This window comes from Chiloscyllium punctatum, chromosome 20 (assembly GCF_047496795.1).
Source record: "Chiloscyllium punctatum isolate Juve2018m chromosome 20, sChiPun1.3, whole genome shotgun sequence".
NCBI classification, from domain to species: domain Eukaryota; kingdom Metazoa; phylum Chordata; class Chondrichthyes; order Orectolobiformes; family Hemiscylliidae; genus Chiloscyllium; species Chiloscyllium punctatum.
Genome location: NC_092758.1, coordinates 55368084 through 55387989, shown reverse-complemented (window position 1 = coordinate 55387989; position 19906 = coordinate 55368084). Strand labels below are relative to the sequence as shown.

The window sequence follows — 19906 nt, the reverse complement described above, 5'->3', positions numbered from 1 at the left end:
TACAAACTGACAAGCGGCTCTCCTATAGTCTGTCTCTGATTCACTGCCAGCTCAGCGACAGGCCCACTCATCTGGAAGTGTAACATGAAGATGGGCACAGCAGGGGATTGGTATTGGTTGGTTTGCAGTGTTGGTTGTAAAATTCTGCCCGGCATTTAGCACCTTCATTGACCCAGAAAGACTAATTTTATATTTATAGAATCACAAATGTCTCCATTATGTTGAAAGATTCCCATATTTTGAAATGTGTTGACACTGGACCTTTTACTGATGAATGCAGCCTCAGTCATATCACAAAGAGACAGCAGGAGATTTTAAGTGCTGCATGAGTAATGACACATTGTGCTCACAGCCTCAAACCATCCAAGAAAGGTAACATTGTGTAAAAGAGCATTGTGCATTAGTTGCAACCTACTTACAGTATAGAGTGGCAGGAGATCAATTCCATGCTCCTGTGCAGCCTTTGAGATCTTGCATTAGCTTTGTGCTTTGTGGCCTCCTGGCGCCACTGTTAAGATCACTTCTGCTTCACAGAGATGGCTATCTTCAAACTACAATGATTAATGGCATGGTCAAGATTGCTTGTGACATGCAGTTGCAACCCACAGAGAGCACATTTCACATGCAGGATAATATGATTGCAAGGGATTTGCAGTGTATCATACAAATGATTGATGCTAATGCCCCTGGAAGGACCTCCTGTCACTCAAAGGTGGAGCCTGCATATGTGGAGAGAAGGGAAAAAAAAACTGGTGTGGTCACGGGGATTTTCCATTTGGAGTTCATATTTAAGATTCAATATAATTATGAAATGCAGGTCATGCTCCAAGGTGACCTCTAATAAACCACCTCCTGCAGTATCCCATGTCCCCCACTTAACTGTTGAATTTGCATTCCTCCTACTGTCCTTGTCCCCTCTTTTTCCCAGGTTTATCCCTCTAAGCCCAAGTAATGAAATTGCCCATTTCCCTACCTCAGTAGTATCCAATTGTAACAATTATCCATCTTATTTTGCCTCCCAGAGCTGTGGATAAGCTGACATTGATCTCATGATAAGTGATATCTTGGACAGAATGAAACGTGCAGTTATGTAAATTTGCTTACTGCGAGTAGATGTGTGGCAGGATTTCACTGCATATTTTTCCATGCCTCATTTATTTCTTCCTGTATATTCTGTCCGGCAGTGCAAGTACTGTTAAGGGGTCTGTAACTGACACCCACAAATGATCTCTTATCTTTCCTATTTCTTATCTCTACTCCTATTCTACACCTTGTGTTTTTTTGAGTTCAAGCTATCTTCCACAATTGTAATAATCACATCCTTAATTCACGAGACACCCAACCATCATTTCCTTGATTCTTATTCTTCCAAAGTCCCACTCATGTTTATTTTTAATAGTTAACAAGTTAAATTTATTTATTTTAAGTGTGCGTACAATTCACCAATCTTATTATGATTGCTGCACAAACGTTTAGAAACACTTGCCTTATCTGCCAGAGTACTATTAAATTTAGATTCTCTCTCCTTCCTGCCATACTTAATTTATTGTTACTATGCTGCTCTGCTGCTTTGTTTTCCTTTGACATCCCACGTCACCTTTGACATGATTCCCTCCTCTACCTTTTAGATTAAAGCCTTTCCTACTACTGGAGTTTTATATAAATCACCTGAGCACTGGTTGCTGCATGGTTTGGGTGAAGACCACCCATTGATATTGCTCCTGCTTTCCCCAATATGTTTTCAGTAACCCATGAATCAAAAGCATTTCTCTCATACAAAACTTTGATCCATGTATTCATCTCTCTTCAATTTGCTAGTGGCTTGATCAAGTAATCTGGAGATTATTACCTTTTGAGGTTTTGCTCTTTCAGTCCTCAGTTGCACATTATTACCAAAGAGAATCATCTTAAAGCTGACAACAGTCAGTTCTGTCTGAAAAAAAAGTGGACATTATGACCTGATAAGTGTTATGTTTAGTCTGGAGGGCTATAAGGCAACTGAGTGAAAGATAATGTACTGCTCCAGAAATTTATGTCGATTAGAATAGCATGGGAAGCCATGGACAGATCATAGTGGGAGTACGTTGGAGAATTAAGAGTGAGACTATCAGATTGAAAAACATGAACTGAAAGCATACAGAGTCAAAATCAGAAAATATTAATCCAAATTAAATCAAGCATAGAAAGCAAAATGAGGACTCAGAAAGACATGGAATCTAGACGGAGACAAAAGAGAAGCAGAAACACACAGATATATACATTCAAAATCCCGAACATTAGCAATTTTGAAAGAGTCAGACCAACAACAAATTACATTTTTAGACCCAAAAGGTTGTATGTGGTAGCTATTACTTTCCATACCACTAAATGTTTTCCTGTCAAGTACATAAACAATAGCTTAATGGCACTAATGGGAGGTAATGGGCAAGTACCTCCAAGATCAGACCATTCCACTTGCTTTAATGTAGAATCTATCAGTAAGGAACGGTTACATGCCCCAGTGGAGGAGCACAGTACTATGTATAGCAACCTGCAGATTTCTGCTTGAAACTGCACAAATCTGGATCGAGGGTTTGATGTTTGATTTAGTCCAAACAAACCATAAGCACAGTTGTTGTCACCATGATTATAAACACAAATCAGAATTAAAAACTATATCAGACTGCAGTAATGAGCTCTTGTCACTGGATGGCACTATCAGATGAACTTTAATCACTTCCCATGTACTGATGTTGGTTTCCATTTTGAGGTATAAGTAAAAGGTGAATGTTGATAACTGTTTTTATTTTGTTTTGGTGATTATGTGACCATCCAATTTTGAGAGTCTAGTCACCTTAGTTAATTGAATAGCGAGTGCATTCTCCGGCTATGTGGCCATTTTGGAGAAAAACACAGATACAAAGTGACTTTCCCACATGGTGTGAACTTCTGATAGCCCACACCATAGCACCCCAACACCATCAACTTAAACCTGATCGCAGGATCCTGAAGACCACAGGGAAATCCTGCTCTAATTTGTGTGACTCTGATCGCTAATCCTCCCAAACCAACTGTGCACCTTTTAGTTTTGTTTGAGAAAAAAATTATAAATGAAAAATGATGCATGTTTCTGTAAAACTTAGATAGCAGAAAATGTGCATAAGAAATTGGCATATGATATTTGAAAGAGACTGGGTGGCGAATTCGACCACTACACACTACATTCGGTGTTCACCCAGATGACACCAAATAAGACCTTGCCAGGAAACATCACCCGTGTTTTGAAGTTCAAGTTCCATTACCACTCTATGCATAATTAATTAATCACGAGACAAGTATTCAATATGTTTCAAATGCAAGCTAAGGTGAAAACTGTTGCATATTTTGGCATCAAGTGTGTTAATTAAGAATTGTGTTGATAAGGGTGAAGTGAGAGATGCGAAGACCGAAAAGTGATGAAGGTGTTTTAGGGTTACGGAAGGCGATTGGTGTACATTAGGCAAAATGTACTCAATCTTGGCCTGGGTTCAACATGACAAAGGACTTTACTGTAGTGAGGGAGTTGTATTATGAAGGTGAAGATTGTGATGGTTTTTCAGGTGGTGAAAAGATTGGGAGAGTATACTGCACTTGCACGATCTACCGCACTGTTTGATCAGTTACGCATTGGAAAGAGTTGGGAATCAGGGCCAGCAAAATCATGCTGGTGTCCGGTTTGCTGGAAGGAAGACTTATTATCGTGAATCCCCAGTTTTGGACTCCTTTGATTAGGGCTTGGAGATCATCAGTCAGTTTGTGAGTTATTTTGGCACAGTGCCCAGTGAGCGCAGCAAGTACTATAAACTGACAGACTGTGGGTAAGTAATGGACAGAGTTTGGCAGCAAAACCATCAGCTCGTCACTTGTCTTGCTGATGGACAGTGATCTGATGTTACTTGAAATCTGTTGAGTCTTTTAAAGAACAATAGAGCTGAAACTTACATTTTTATTTGGTAAGTATGAGTTGTGTTGAGTGTCTTGGGGGGGATTCTCACAACAATGCCAATGAGTGTTCTTGCCATTGCTTACCAAAACATACCTCAATAATGACCTACCCCACCTCTAAGGTATCCTTCACATTCTATTCTAACTCCATCTTATCATGTGCCACTCCCGGAACAACTCAACACTTACCAGGTATCTGCCAAAAGACGAGCATCTCTTCTGCTGCACCATTTTTAAAAGGTCGTTGAATGTTCAGAAAAGGACTGTCAGTCTGAATGCCCGGCTTGGTTCCTCACATTGGCCCCATACATAGTAGATAGGGAGAAATCAGCATAGAGATCCTGCTGGAAGGTGTGCTACAGATGCAGGGCATCCTCTTTCCCTATGACCTACAGTAGAAGTCGTGACCCCAAATCATGCCAACTAAATTCCAGGTTGCTATCTGACTTAAAGCAGTCTCAGCCTTTTGGAGGATTTTCCAAGTGCTGTAAGAAGAAGGTAAATAACACTCTTCATTCAGCTAGTACAAGTCCTATCATCTCTCTCATACCTCATACTGACTCCATCCCTACTCCTGTACCCACTTGCCTCCGAGGATCATGCCCTACCACTCTCACTATTGCCTGCAATATCTTCCATCACGTGGCCCAACAACAGCAACCCTGCATGCCCCCTGTGCTGCCTACTCACTTGCCTGGGACATCTCCCCACCAGCACCAAAATTCATACCTGTGCTGTCCACGTTCATCCGCTTTAAACCTACCTCTCTCATTCAAAGTAGAAAACAGCCCCCAGTATGAAAGGAATAATCAGGACGGGTAGTGTGTTGCCATACAATTCTCTCACCTGATATGTAGAGGATCCTGATACATACTGCCTGAATTGGCTGACTGACCATGTTCAAGCCCCTGGGCAGATATTGGAGGGTGCCTTGGCTTACTGTACGGGCTATCTTCCTGGTCTTGACTGAAGCCTGCCAACCTCCCTTCCTCTGTATCCACAATAAATGGAAAGGAAATACAGTGGCATTCTGAGCCTGGTATTTATGGCTGAGGGAGCAAAGTGCAAAAAAAAGTAAGGGGAGGCAAAACAAAGCAGGGATGCTGTGACCACCTGGGTAGGCTCAGAATGAGGAGCTCTATGACAGAGCCAGAGATGCAGCTTGATCCAGTCCAAGCACACAGTGTCCTCCCAGCAGCATTACAATGATAGTTACTGTAGGGGCAGCGTTGAAACATAAAAGTGTCCTGTAAGTGGATCAGAGATGTGCCATGAGGCCTCATCGAGGCTGCCATGTGTCAGATGCCAAAGTCCGTAGAGTGGATTGTGGCTGATGCCCGTGGAGCATACAATGAGATGTTGGTCCTCAGTGTCCAACTTGGAGATCCTTTGGAACAAGGAGAGAGTTGAATTTGCCATGTACCTACTCTAATTTCCATGTGGAGATTTCCCAATGTTGAGCTTGTTTGGCAAGTTTGGTGAATATTAATGAGCTAAGTTGTGGTATGAACAAGATTTTTAATAAGTTTTATTACCTATTAATTGGCAACTCGCCACGCCACTCAGCAAACACATAGAAGATGCAGTAAGATGCTTCCAATGCTCCCAATGATGTGATTCCACCACAAATCTCACTATAGCCCACATCCCTTGAACCCTGATAAGATTCCATCCACAGAGTTATTACACAGAATTCTGGCTGATAAAGTCAGCAACTTACACAATTTCGATATTCATGTATCAGGGATGCGCAATAAATATCTGCCTTGCCACTTCATATGAGTAGATAAAAACTCAAAACACAAGGGTTATGCCAGAATTCTGAGGAATGTCAAAAAAGGAATCTTTACACAATGTAAATATCAATCATGTCTAGAAACAAAAGTGATAACATGAAGGTTAAAATAAGCAAGGAATGTGAAGTTAAGCAAGATTGGGGAAAATAATGCAGTACATTTCAGAATCTTCTATTAGTCATAGAGCTATAGAGTCACTAAGATGTACAGCACGGAAACAGGTCCTTCAGTCCAAATCATCCATGCCGACCAGATATCCCAACCCAATCTAATCCCACCTGCCAGCACTTGGCCCATATCCCTCCAAATCCTTACAGTTCATATACGCATCCAGATGCCTTTTAAATGGCACAATTGTACTAGCCTCCACCACTTCCTCTGGTAGCCCATTCCACACACACACCACCTTCTGTGTGAAAGAGTTGCCCCTTAGGTACCTTTTGTATCTTTCTCCTCTCACTCTAAACCTATGTCCTCTAGTTCTGGATTCCTCCACACCAGGGAAAAGACCTTGTTTATTTATCCTATCCATGCCCCTCATGATTTTATAAACCTCAATAAGGTCACCCCGCAGTCTCTGACGCTCCAGTGAAAACAGCCTATCGCCTTCAACTTCTTCTGCCCATAAGAGCAGCACGAAGAAAGGAAAGCACAGAGGAATAAAGCATATTTGAAAAAGCTTTACTTTAGACAACAAACATCATAAACAAGCTTTTTGCTCAGGCGTCCTCCAAATACATATAATTTACTTCACACCCTATTTTCATGTTCCCCCAGATTTGACTTTGTGAAGAAAAAAGACAAAACCCTATTATGCTTTGAATTGATGCTTCATGCTCAAATTTGACAGCCATCAATGTTAAATGATTCATTCACCTTTAAAGCTCCTGATAGTTGAATATTGATGACACCAGGCCACCCACGTTACCATTTCATGGAAAACAAAAACAAGACCAAAATAGAGTAGTCAATTGTTTTAAATTACCTTCACAATTGATCAAAATTGAAAATGCAAGGTCAAGGATTCCTTAATAAATTAAATGCTTCAGGTGTAGGTTTGCTCGCTGAGCTGTAGGTTTGATATCCAGACGTTTCATTACCTGGCTAGGTAACATCATCAGTGGCGACCTCCAAGTGAGCTTCACTTGGAGATCGCTACTGATGATGTTACCTAGCCAGGTAATGAAACATCTGGATGTCAAACCTACAGCTCAGTGAGCAAACCTACACCCTAAACCACAACCTGAGCTACAAACCTTGCAAATTAAATGCTGCAACAGCGGGGTCATTTTGTTTTTCTTTTTTAGGGGGTCTCCTTTGTTATGGTTTTCAAGAGTTCATTTTGCACTGTCACCGACTCACGTATTAGATGATCCAGTCAGATACTAACAATTGCTTTTGTATTTGAGTTAATATGAGGGGGATTTGGACTTCCACAGATTTTGAAGAATTTATCAATAGCCTGAAGAATGATCAATTGTCCATTAAAGCTAAATTCACAGTACACTAAGAAAAGCATTAATTACTTAGAAATCATACTACTTAAAGTGTTACAAGACATCAGGCAAAAAGTAGAAATAAATGTTTTTCTAAATAGCTGAACACTCCTATACACAATAAGCCTTCACTCTAATCATATCTTCCACAGACTGGTGAGTTCACAATTCATGAGCTTCTGTCACATCTGCACAAAGGTTGGAAGATTTTAACCAGGTAGTAACTATTCTTTTTATTAAACTCAGATGTCAACCATAGGTTTCATTTTAACAATGACACTGTACACATTATAACAGCATTTCCCCCATATGTGGCCCTCAGCTGGAAATTCAATATCCATGATTTTAAGGATTCATTTTCTCAATGATTTCAAATTTTCCCTCTTTTCCATCCCCATGCAGCCTGCCTCTCCCCAACCCATTTGTAACCTTCTCCCACCCATTCTCCTCTTGCTTTCTTCTGCCCAAAACTGCCTTCCACAACCTCCTCTCCTCAATCTGAAAAGGAGAATCCAATTCATAACCTAACGTGTCATAAGAAAATATTCAAGTTTTGCCAGATCATACCAAAATGCGATGAATACAATGTGAAGGCATCCTCCAAGTCCTTTGAGAATATAGTGGTACAAATTAATTGGCCAAAGGGAACCTGGAGATGGCTCATTCGATGTAAGTTGATAGGTAAATCACAGGAAATGATGCTTCATTGTCAGAGGAAGTTTCTAGGGGATTATGCCCCTGTAAAGTAAAACTGTAGGGCCCAAGACGAATAGGGTAAATGTTTTGGAAATTTAAAAAAAATTACAGTTTGATGATGACCATGAAACCATTATCATTTTTAAAAATCCATCTGGTTCAGTAATGTCCTTTAAAAAAATGGAGCTTTTTGTCCTTAACTTCTCAATTTCTCCACTCAAAAACTTTGTCTGAGTCTGTGTGTGCACGTATAGGAATTTTAAAAAGTTTTAATTTGTGGAGCCATATGTTAGTAATTCATAGCTGTTTGCGATTGGAAATTGCTTATTTATAATAAATCACAGTTCCTATTAAGTACAGGAAACAGGTCAGTGTTTTCTGTTAACTCAATTCCAACAGACATGTAAATCGAGCCTGTGGGCTTTGATTTAATCCTGAACTTTGGCAATGACCATGGTAGTAGGCCTTGAGAATCAGCACATTCTCCCAGGTGGGTGGTAACAATTTGTCTTTCTTTATTGTAATGCTGTGTAGCCAGGGATATCCATTTCCCAACCACAGTCAGCTCAAGACTATATCTATGATAGGATGTCTACACCCAAACCATTTGTGTTTGTGCCCTTCTTCCAACCGTTTCATTATGGATGCACTGCATATTCAGCTTAAAATGACTGGTTTTCTTTTATGACTATTTTCTGCATGGATTTTAATCTCTGGTGCACTATTCATCATGAACTCTGACAGGAATAAACATACCTGGGCTTTCCTTGCCTATGCTATATACTTTTCTATGATCTCAAACTTTTTCTTTGGATTTCTAAATCTCTCTTCATTTAGCTATTGTGCTCTCCTCAATCCCATTTTTTAGTGCAAAGCCCTTCTCCCTCCTTTGCTTGTATTTGCTGGTATACCCTTTTGTCTGTATGCTGATCACTCTTGTAACACATTGGTTTTCATTACCCATATTGTTACCCTGCACGATGGTCTTGCCCCTTAATTTTTCAAATGTCACCACTAATGAGTTTAAAATCTTTTCTGTGGCCCTTGTTATAAGGCCCACTCAGAGACTGGCCCCAGAGAGATTCATTTGAAGATTGGACTAATGGTAAAACGTTATTTTCCAAGTAATCACTTCAGCACCTTATGAACGAAAACTCATCACTTCTATATCAATCTTTGGACTAAGCATTCAACGTTCTGATCATATTTGCCTTTCACAATGTCTACTGCCCTTGCCAGCCTCAATTATGGAAATGGACCATTCAAGCCTCTGGAATGTTGATGAAGTTGAACCTGTTCCAATAGGAGTCATTATTTGGTACACCCCTCAGCTGAAAAAGTCATTTGCTTCCTTGACTGTAGGCCATTTGCTTTGGAATACAAAAAAAATTCAATAGTTATATTTTAAATGTCAATATACTTTCATTGCAGTGACTGATTTCAGCATTCTGTCCTGCAATGCTAAGTTGACCAGCAAGTTGGCAAATTTGTGGAGATATATGAGATTTTAAAAGTACACATAGGATTTCAAAGTTTTGATCTGAATTTAAATTTGAACATAGCTGGCTTTCAATCAGAAAGAAAAACACACACTCATTGACTACAATTATTGGCAGGCCAGCTGTTGTCGGCGAGACAAAAAAAAACCAGGCCACGTTATTTTAGTTTAATGGTCATTAAAAACATGTAGAAGGGAAAAAAGCAAGTTATGAATGTTTTACTAAATTTCAAATACTGCCCTGATTAGGGAGTAATAGTATGTTCCATAGGTGGTTTGACTTTTTTTTTTAAAAAAGAAAAAGGATTCTTTAATGTGATTACTGAATAGATGCTTGTTTTCACACCTGACCAGATTTATCTCTTGAATGGATTTGGTGTTTTTCTTTTCCAGTAGGGGGTTTGTTTGAATGCTATCAAATGAAGTTGAACCAAGCTCATTTCTCTTCAGCGTCCATTTAAAATATTTCCAATTAGTATTACATGGCTTCCAATGTGGAGACAGAGTGAAAAATCATTGTGCTATGAGGAAGCATGGGACAAGTATTTGGGTAGGTGGTGAGGGGGAGATACAAGGTCCTTGGTCCAACTGTCATAACGAAGGTTAGGACCTATGTTCTGGGAAATGGAGGCAGGTCTTCTAGCCTGACGACCTTGCTACATGCTTGGCTCCATTGCCACCTTCAGCCTGCGACAGTACTGAATCATTAATAAATTAAAGACGACAATTTGGATGGAAACTTTTTTTTTAAAAAACAGGGTTTTTAAAAAAGGGAATTAGAGGTTGTTTGCCTCTACCTGCCCAGTTCCTCCACAAAAAAAACAGAGTCTAATCACACCTACACCACTCAAACGTTAGAGAAGTCTAATTTTGGAATATTGCGTGCAATTCTGGTCTCCTTTTTATTGGAAAGATGCTGTGAAACTTGAAAGGGTTCAGAAAAGATTTACAAGGATGCTGCCAGCGTTGGAGGATTTAAGCTATAGGGAGAGATTGAATAGGCTGGGGCTGTTTTCCCTGGAACGTCAGAGGCTGAGAGGTGACCTTATAAAAAGGTCTATAAAATCATGAGGGGCACAGATAGGGTAAATAGACAAGGTCCTTTCCCTGGGGTGGGAGAGTCCAGAATTAGAGGGCATAGGTTTAGGGTGAGAGGGAAAAGATATAAAAGCTACCTAAGAGGCAACTTTTTCATGCAGAGAGTGGTATGTGTATTGAAGGACCTGCCAGAGGAAGTGGTGGAGGCTAGTACAATTGCAACATTTAGAAGGCAGCTGGATGGGTATATGAAAGGAAGGGTTTGGAGGGATATGGGCCAGGTGCTGGCAGGTGGGACTAGATTGGGTTGGGATGTCTGGTCAGCATTGAAGAGTTGGACCAAAGGGTCTATTTCCATGCTGTACATCTCTATGATAAGTCAATGTCAATTAGGGCTATTTCATATTGATTACATATCTTTAATTTTATTAAATGAAAAAGATTGCACATGGGTTAAAGTTCAATTGAAAGATTACAAGGAGCATTGTTGTGTGATTTAGTTATGTCAAATTATTAAAAGTGTCATCTATTACAGAGGAATTAACAACAAATCAAACCAAAAAGACCCACAAGAGGACAATTGTCAACACTGAAGACCATAATTGCTGAAGCTTGAGATAGCCAGTGGGGAAGACACTGACCTTTCTCCTCCACAACCTTGAGTCAAATAAGTTAGGGATTACTTTGATAGCTGAAAGTCTGCGATGCACTGGTTGTAAAGATCCTCTGTGCAATGGATATTAGTGGTATCAATCTATTTCCTAGAATCATGATTGTACTGCACAAAACTAGCCTTAAATCTAGCCTTTACCGGCTCTCGGATAACCTGAAAAGGTGTTTGATGTCGGAAATTGGAACATTCGCATTATGTAGAAGGGAGGCTCTTTCTTAAATTGGTCCACAGATCTCAGCAGTTGTATCTTATTAATACTTGTTTAACTATTACAGTAAAAAAAAAGGAAAACAAACCAAAGTAGTTATTAAAAATTTAATTCAGGTCAATCTTATGGAATGGAATGGAACACTAGTCAATGTTAAACAGACACACTTACAAATAATGCACAATGCTTTCAGATATTCTTTACACAACATCAAAACTGGTAAGACAAATCATTTTACAATACAAAAGTCTTATTTATGAAGTATTCTGACTGACTGAATGCAATGCTAAATTCCTTTTCCTTCAGATTAGATAATTCTAACATTGGGCAAAACCTTTTGCCCAGTACAAGAATCAAGGGTGGTAATAGTTCAAGCCTTGACTGCACACTGATGGGCAGGGAACCACCTGGATTGATCTAGACATGGCTAGGATGATAGATAAGGTTCCAAGTCCACAGGGCCAATCAGAGGACCCCAGCAGCTTTGGTAGGATGACAGTCTCTCATGGTCAGAGGTAATCACTACATCATGGGGGTTGGGAGGGTCCCTTCACCTTAGGAAGGCATATTAAACTAAATATGGAGAGCTCTGCTACTGGGCTACCTCTTTGCAGAGGCAACGGTTTCACATATGGCCTATGGCTGCAACTATGGCCTGGTGACAACTTCAGATCCTGTGCCAGGAGGTGTGGGTGAGGAGTCACAAGAGGTAGTTTTATGGGGCAATCAGGCCAGCTGCAAGTTGCGTCTAGAAGTTCCTGGTGACAATCCCAATCAACCCACATACGTGCAGTTAAAAATTCAAACTGGCTATCTACCCCTGCTGGGTTCATAGCCATTGCTTATCATGGCCTGCCTTGTGACAAGATCACTCAGATGTGATAATGCCTTCAAACCCACCACGAGGAAAAAAAAATCACATCCCTTATGAACAGTGTTAGTATTAATTCAATTTGTAATACAATGGAATAAAGTAGACAATGAGAGAGTTCCCAGTCACATTCTCTCTGCCTTTGGCAGATTTAAAACAGATTGTAAACATTTAACTTATATTGTGCTTAATGCTAAAGTTCAATATATTATCGGACAGAGATCCTTCAGGATTTTAAGACAGGATATGAAGCAACCAGAACTTTGTACTTGGACAAACCATGATTTGCAAAAAGAAAACAGCCGGGTGCTTACAAGTACAAAAGATAATGTTTGATTTTAACTGAATATTTTAAAAATACACACCAATGCTGCGTTCCAAATAAACCTTAAGGTTTCATTTCCTGTGTACTTGTTAAAAAACTAAAATATTTTCAAGCAAATTCACTTGGTTTAGATTGACACCATAATAATTCAGGGTCTATTCTATATACAATGTTATAATTTGACATAAGTACAGGATTCTGAATGTACAGTAATAAGTTTGAGACTGCACCATTCACAAGGTTTAAAAATAAACAATTAAACAGAGCCATGATTATATGCTCCACTTTGCACAACATTTTAAATTCAATACTTTCTTTAAAAAAAAAGTTTTTCAAACCTTTGAATGGGTGGATTAATTTATAGTAGATCTGCATTAATTTTAAATGTCAAATTACATCAAATACAGAAGAAAAGCAACTGACTAGTGTTAAATAAACACTTTTTCCACTGACAATGGGAGGGAAATGGCAGTGAGTAATAGTCAACAAAAATGAGCAATAACTTGTGCCATATCATGAGTTGCCAAGGTAAACCAGCAAAAAAGACAAAAGCATGGGTTTATTAAAAACAAATCCAAAATAATTAATACCAATTATAGTTTATTAGAGTGAGGGGAGAACCAGACATTCAAATGGTTAAGATGAAGTAATGTAATAATGCAAGGAAACTTTTGTTTAACACAGATGTTTTTTACTATTAGTTGCTAGAAAGACTGAATTTATAAACTTCAAACATTTGAGACAAACAAACATTTTGATTTTAATTATTGTTCAGTAATATTTAGAAAATATATTCCATTAATTATTAAAATTACCCACAAACTATATTATATAATTACTAGCAACTGGTGTGTATTTTGGCATTAAGAAAAAAATGAAATACTTCAGACTTTAAAGGCACATTCAAAATTACCTTTCTAATCCTTTAAAAAATTTGGAAAAACAATTGTGAATTAACGCTTAAAAAGTTGATGAAAAAATAAGTCACCCAAATCAAGTGTAGTCTTAAAAATTATTTTTCAGTGATAATACAGTGCATTACAATAACAATTTAGTGCTAGAAAGAAAAAAGGTAATTTTTATCCATGGGAACATGGGAAGAGAATTGTACATGTTAACTCAAATGGTAAATTACAATACCAGCAGTCCAGTAATATAATTTGGCACTACCTTTTTCATTAATGAGGTACAGTATACAGCAAACAAAATGTTTGCAGCCAAGCATTAGAAAATGAAAATATTGCATTATTGGAATATTACTATTTATCAACTTAAAATGGATAGACAATACTTTACTATTTTCCAAGGCCACTGCCCTCCTTCAATTCCAGCCTCTGTTGCATTGTGAACTTTCTTTTCCAAAAAATTACAGGCGGTGTTTTCAGCTGCCTAGGTCACATTCACTGGATTTCCCATTCCTAAACACCACCTTTCTGCTCCTCTTACTCAAATCATTAGGTTTTGAAAGAATAAGCTTTCACCATTCCAACCTCTCCTTTGGCCATTCTTTTGCTATTTGCTTCTCTGCCTGTGAAGCACTCTGGGACGTTTTACTCCATTCAAGGGGCTACACAAATGCATGTTTGTTGAATAGTAAAGCATCACCAAAAGTATTTAGTACATCAGTTGACATTTCAGTAAAAAAAAAATTGGTTGAAGATGAAAATGTAAAATGATGAAAAGGAGTACTTTATTTAATTACTTTGCTGTATTTTAAATATTTACCCAATGAGTCAGTTTTTAGGCCCTAGAATAAACTTACAATAGTGTTTTCCACTCTGTTTCCACAGTCAAGAGTAACATTTTTTGGTCCAGAAGGCAGCATCAAGTCTTTCCCTAGGTTCATTCCAAAACTTCTGCCTTGCTTGCACAGAGCTTATCTGGTCTTCGATGCTTACCTAGAGTTATCTGGATCTATTGCACTAACCTGTTGAGCACCTAAATTTCCCTACCTGGCTTCTGTTAGCCAAATATGGCACCACTGCAAACATAAATTCTGTCTCCCTAGAACTTGAGCCCATGAGTCTTCAGGACTCTGGTAAGAGAGAATCATAGAATCTCTATCGTAGAAACAGGCCATTCGGTCCAACAAGTCCATACCAACTCTCAAGAGCATCCCACCCAGGAGAGGCACCACCCCACCCCACCACTGTAACCCTGCATTTCCCATGGCTAATTCATCTAACCTATACATCCCAGGACACTATGGGAAAATTAACATGGCCAGTTCACCTAACCTGCACATCTTTGGACTTTAGGAAGAAACTGGAGCACCTAGAGGAAACCCACAGGTACAGGGAGAATGTCTGTGTGGAATTTGCACAACTGCCCGAGGCTGGAATTGAGCCTGGGTCCCTAGCACAGTGAGGTAGCAGTGTTAACCACTGTGCCACCCCTAACACACTACTATCCATGGTCTGACATACTTTAATTAAAGTATAGCACAACCTGGCAATATAGTAGTAAACTGTTTAATTTTGCTGCCTACTCCACAAATCATACTTTAGTGATAGATCCACTTGGCCTTAAATATTAGATTGCTGTATAATCTCTTCATAGGAGCAAAGATGAGCTACTTCCACCATTTTTCCTCATAACAGTACTGTGATCCAAATATTCTTAGTACACATCTGGCCTTAATTTATTCATGGAATTACAGAAAAAAAAAAGGGGGGGGGGGGGGAAGAAACAAAAGGAAGAATCAGCAGAGAAATCTATTGTGCCTTGAAATGCACACCTCGGTTCATTTATAAAGGTCTCCACAATTTTAATTCTCTCAAGTCTCTCTAAAAACAGAAAAATCAAATCAGGAGGAGATGGGGCAATATGTTTGAGTGGAATCTTATACACAGGCTATCACATTTGGAAATTAACAGTTTACTGGAAAAATTTGTTCACGAAGAGTAGGAGATATGGATTAAAAAGTGCTCATAATCATTTTGGGTGAAAAATGTATAGAGATTTTGCCTCCAGAAGAAAATGCTCTTATTTATACAGTAATTAAATCACACCACATAAATTTAAAAATTTCATAATCATAGGCTACTTCAGTACTAAAGGCATAAGAGAAAAGACAAAATGAAAATTACACTGCAAAGTGAAAAAAATTATTTTCTGCCCTTTTCAGTTAAATGACAATGTAATAGAAAATGAAGTAGCTTTTACAATCAATGGGTAAACTAAGAAAAGTGAATACCCTCACTTTGTCAATGTTTCATGTTGACATGCAGGATTAAATTCTAATTTTGAAAAAAAATCAAAAATTGACTTATATAGGACTTTGAAGAAAGGCATGATGTGTCAAATACACATGATTCCAATGAATTACAAGTTCAACTTTTTAAAAAAGTAGCTGTCTTGACCTTAAAAGATAGTACCAACATTTTCGATTGCCTTCATTGCAGATAAAGTAGAGTACTTACGTGAACTCAGTCCAATAAAAAAGTTATGAAAGTTAGGGCTTCTAATAGCTACAATTTGCAACATCATTAAGATTTTCTACTCTTGGTGAATGCCACATTTTGGATCAACATCTTTTGAATTTTTTTTTGCTAGATACCATTATTTTGAATCTATTATGGAATATTGGATATATTTTTGTGCAGTCAATACCATTTACTGTTTGACAAACTTGGTTTCTTGGCACTGCTACATTTATTTTTATTGGGAAGTGATGTTTATGGATTTAGAGAGCAGCTTAATATTCTTTTATAAAGCCTACTCTTGATGTAAAATTACTGTTCAAGGCATATTGTTAGTGGATTTATACACATTATTATAAAAGTACAAAACTTAAGTGGAGTTTTAAAGATGCAAGATGAATGGATGGGAAACATAATTTAAAATAATGTCAGGACAAGCAAAAATGTATGCGCTTACATAAACATGTGCTCACATAATAAGCATAGTTTCTGAAGTTATTGAATAACCAGCTCTTCAAGTTAATCTGGAGAGCAAGATGACAGTACTAAAGTATTAAACTGATCATAGGTATTTTGGTGGTGTTTTTATCTCTTATAGAATAAATTTGCTACTGTTCTTAAATTTTAACTTACACAATAGGTTTCCAAATCTAAAAAAAAGGTTCTTCTTGGTTTATGTTTTCATAATACAAAACATATCACTGGCATCTTCATTCCATCATTAATACTTCTTTAAGTGGCTAAAGCATCATTCAGATCAGAAAGTGTAACATGCGATTTCTGGTCAGTTGAGCCAAAATATAGGATCTCAATGGACACAGATAATTTGGCCTTATTATTTCTAGGTAGGGAGGAAAGTAATGTCAAATCAGTTAGGCTTCTTTCATTTGATTCCTTTATGGTAGAATGTCTGTACAACCAACAATTGGGGCATGGTCAGGCTCAGCTTTGCTCAGTTCCATAATCAATATCAAAAGAAAAGAAATGGCTGTAAGCTTGAGAGAAAGATATTTCATCAAGACACAACAACATCTATTGAGAGGGAAACAGAACAGAATAGGAAGAAACACAGGAAAAGTTTGCAATAATTTACAAATTCATATCTTTAAAAAAGGCTATTCACTTTCAGAACAGCTGTTTTTGATCTATGCCACCACAGAAACATATTTTCTTTGTCTTAGGGCACTTAACCCTATTTGCTAGTTATTCCATGGTAGGCAGTGATATTATATTTGTTACTGCACAAAACCTTCATTTAAAATGAAAGTAAAACTGAGTTACCCTATAAACAATGTAAAATTAAACCAGATAAATCTGGCTTTTTTTGAGTAAAACACTTCAGGTATGATGAAGGCAAAAAGCTCTGAGTTATAAAATGAAATACATTTTAAAATCCGTATTCTACCTTTAACCAGCTAAAAAAACATAGATCTATTAATTACTGCTAGAAGAATTTTTTTAGATACATTTTGCAAGAGTAATTTCGCAACTGAGTCTACACATTTATTTTTAAATCTATAACAACCTATTGAAAAATTAACTTCCTCTGCATTACATATTTAATCAGGAGCCTCTCTCTCCTTTCAAAAACATTTTAAAAGATTTATCAAATATCATTGCTTAAAAAAACTCTACAGGTCCTAATCCATCTCATAATATTGCAACACGATTAGAAATATACAGAAACATGTGTTAAAACAATCTACAGATGAAATAAAGTAATTTAGTTAAGTTAAAATGGAGAAATTATTTCAGTGTTCTTTGAAACAACATATTCAAGTTTCTCAAGCTAACAATGAAGACCAGTTTTCTTGTATTTGGTCATAGTCAAACATTAACAAAAGGTGTTTGCTTCCCAGTCACCATTCTTTTGGTGTATGTTTGATGCAAACATGACAGCATCATGAACACTGTAAAATACCAAACTGTGGATGTTACCATTTTCGAAATAGCCTCCTTTGCGAAGGCTATCAATAACACAGGCATTACAATTTGACAGGAGAATTGAGATTCCAATTTGTTTATAATCTTTAAAGACTTCTTTCACTGTAGCTATACCTGCAGTATCCAAGAACTGAATAACTGAGCAATCAATGATAATTGTATGGAATTCAAACTCTTGCTTGGAAAGTTGCACTGTGACTTCGGTCTTGATGGAAATACCAGAATTTTCTGTCACTTTGTGCTCCAATTCCCGACTTACTTTCCTTTCTGCTTTCTTCTTTGCGACAATTATTAGAGTGGGGTCAACACCAGTGCGTTTGTACAGGGACCTCTTGAAGAATTCTTTGTTTGCATAGTACAATGGAGCCTCAAATCTAAATATTTTGATACCAGTCAAATTTTGAAGATTTTTATATCGTCCTAAGTCTTCATAAATGTCTGTTCCCTCCAGGCGGCCAAGTGTAGTGGCTCTTGGTACTTGTGTTCGCACAATGACACAGATCACAGAAAAGCTAACCCCAATCAACAGTCCTATTTCTGTGCTGATTAAGGCTGATGATAGCATTGTGACAAACCATATGACAGTGTCCACCTTGTTCACTTTCCACATTCTGGGCAAGTCATTGAATTTTCTTAAAGCACCCCGAAGATTTACAATAGTTATGACACCCAAGACACATTTCTGAAGGGAGTAGAAAAGAGGTGCAATCACAAGTAGCACAAGGAGAAGCACTAAAGCAGTCACTATACTTGATAATTGTGTCTTGCAACCGGTGGACTCTTTCACAAGAGTTTTTGCCAGGGCAGCACTGGTTGTGAAGCAATGAAAAAATGCTGGAATAATGTTACAGGTGCCAATAGCAAACATTTCTTGATTGGCTCTAACAGTATACCCATGCTTCTTGGCAAACATTTCTGAAAGAGAAACAGTAATTGCAAACCCAATGATAGCAATTGGAAGGGCATCTGCAGCGATTCGAGGTATCAAGCTCCAGTCTGGAGAGGTGGGAACCATGAATCCAGTGGGAATGTTTCCGGCAATAGTTGAATTAAACTTCTCATTCAAACGCCCATAATGAGAGACTAAGGTAGCAATAACTACAACCAGAAGCTCACCTGGAATTGGTGCTTTTAACTTTGATTTATAACATTCATTTATTTCTTTTAAAGGCACTAGAACAAGAAGGCATAATGCACTGGTTATGACATCACAGGCGTTAGTTCTATGGATATTTTTAAAAATGTACACCCAGGTTTGCACAAGTGAACCAGGACCATGGGCACGTGGAATGCTGATCCCAAGAAGGTATTTTACTTGTGACGTAAGTATGGTGAATGATGCTCCAGTGGCAAATCCACTAAGTAAGGAATCAGACAAGTACACGGATATAAAGCCCACTTGGAAGATGCCCATGGCAATCTGGAAATAAAATTAAGAAAACAATTATAAAATGGCATAACAGTCAGAGAGCTGGAAATAACTGAGAGTTCCTATGTTTGCATCGTGATTAATGTGCTGTATTTTGCATGCCCTTCATTTCCAACAGCCTTTACACTATGGAACTAAATAATCAATTATCAAATTCTGTTAAAACCTCTTTATTTAAAACAAGTACATGCTGGAAATGAAACAAAAAACAGAAAATGTTGTAAATGCTCATAGTTAATTAATACCTGTAAAAAAAGATAATTGACACAGATATTTATCTATATAAGTTATACACAGTACAAAGAGGTTTAAGCATGCAATAGTGGCTATTGTTAACAGTTTGTGGGAAGTCTTAATTGATTGCATTGAACTTCATGTCTTTACTGCTACAAATAGTAATGTTTTTGTCCAAAACAAGAACAGTACAATGGGAATCACAGCTTGTACTAAGGCATTATTTACTGTGCTCAGTTTACCTTTAACTGAGTTTAAGTCATACAATTTAACGTTCTAGTAGCACTTTTCTCATTTGTGAGGTAGATTGAGA

The 19906-nt window shown here is 37.9% G+C and overlaps 1 protein-coding gene across 1 annotated transcript in view; it reads right to left on the bottom strand.

Annotated features, from left to right (window-relative positions):
* Positions 1–11467: 11467 nt before the first annotated feature.
* The window catches only part of slc26a2 (solute carrier family 26 member 2), a 28473-nt gene continuing 20034 nt past the window's right edge, over positions 11468–19906 (bottom strand). Inside the window, exon 3 of the mRNA XM_072590947.1 lies at positions 11468–19350. Coding sequence (XP_072447048.1) covers positions 17821–19350 — 1530 coding nt within the window. The 3' untranslated portion in view covers positions 11468–17820. The remainder of the gene's footprint in view (positions 19351–19906) is intronic.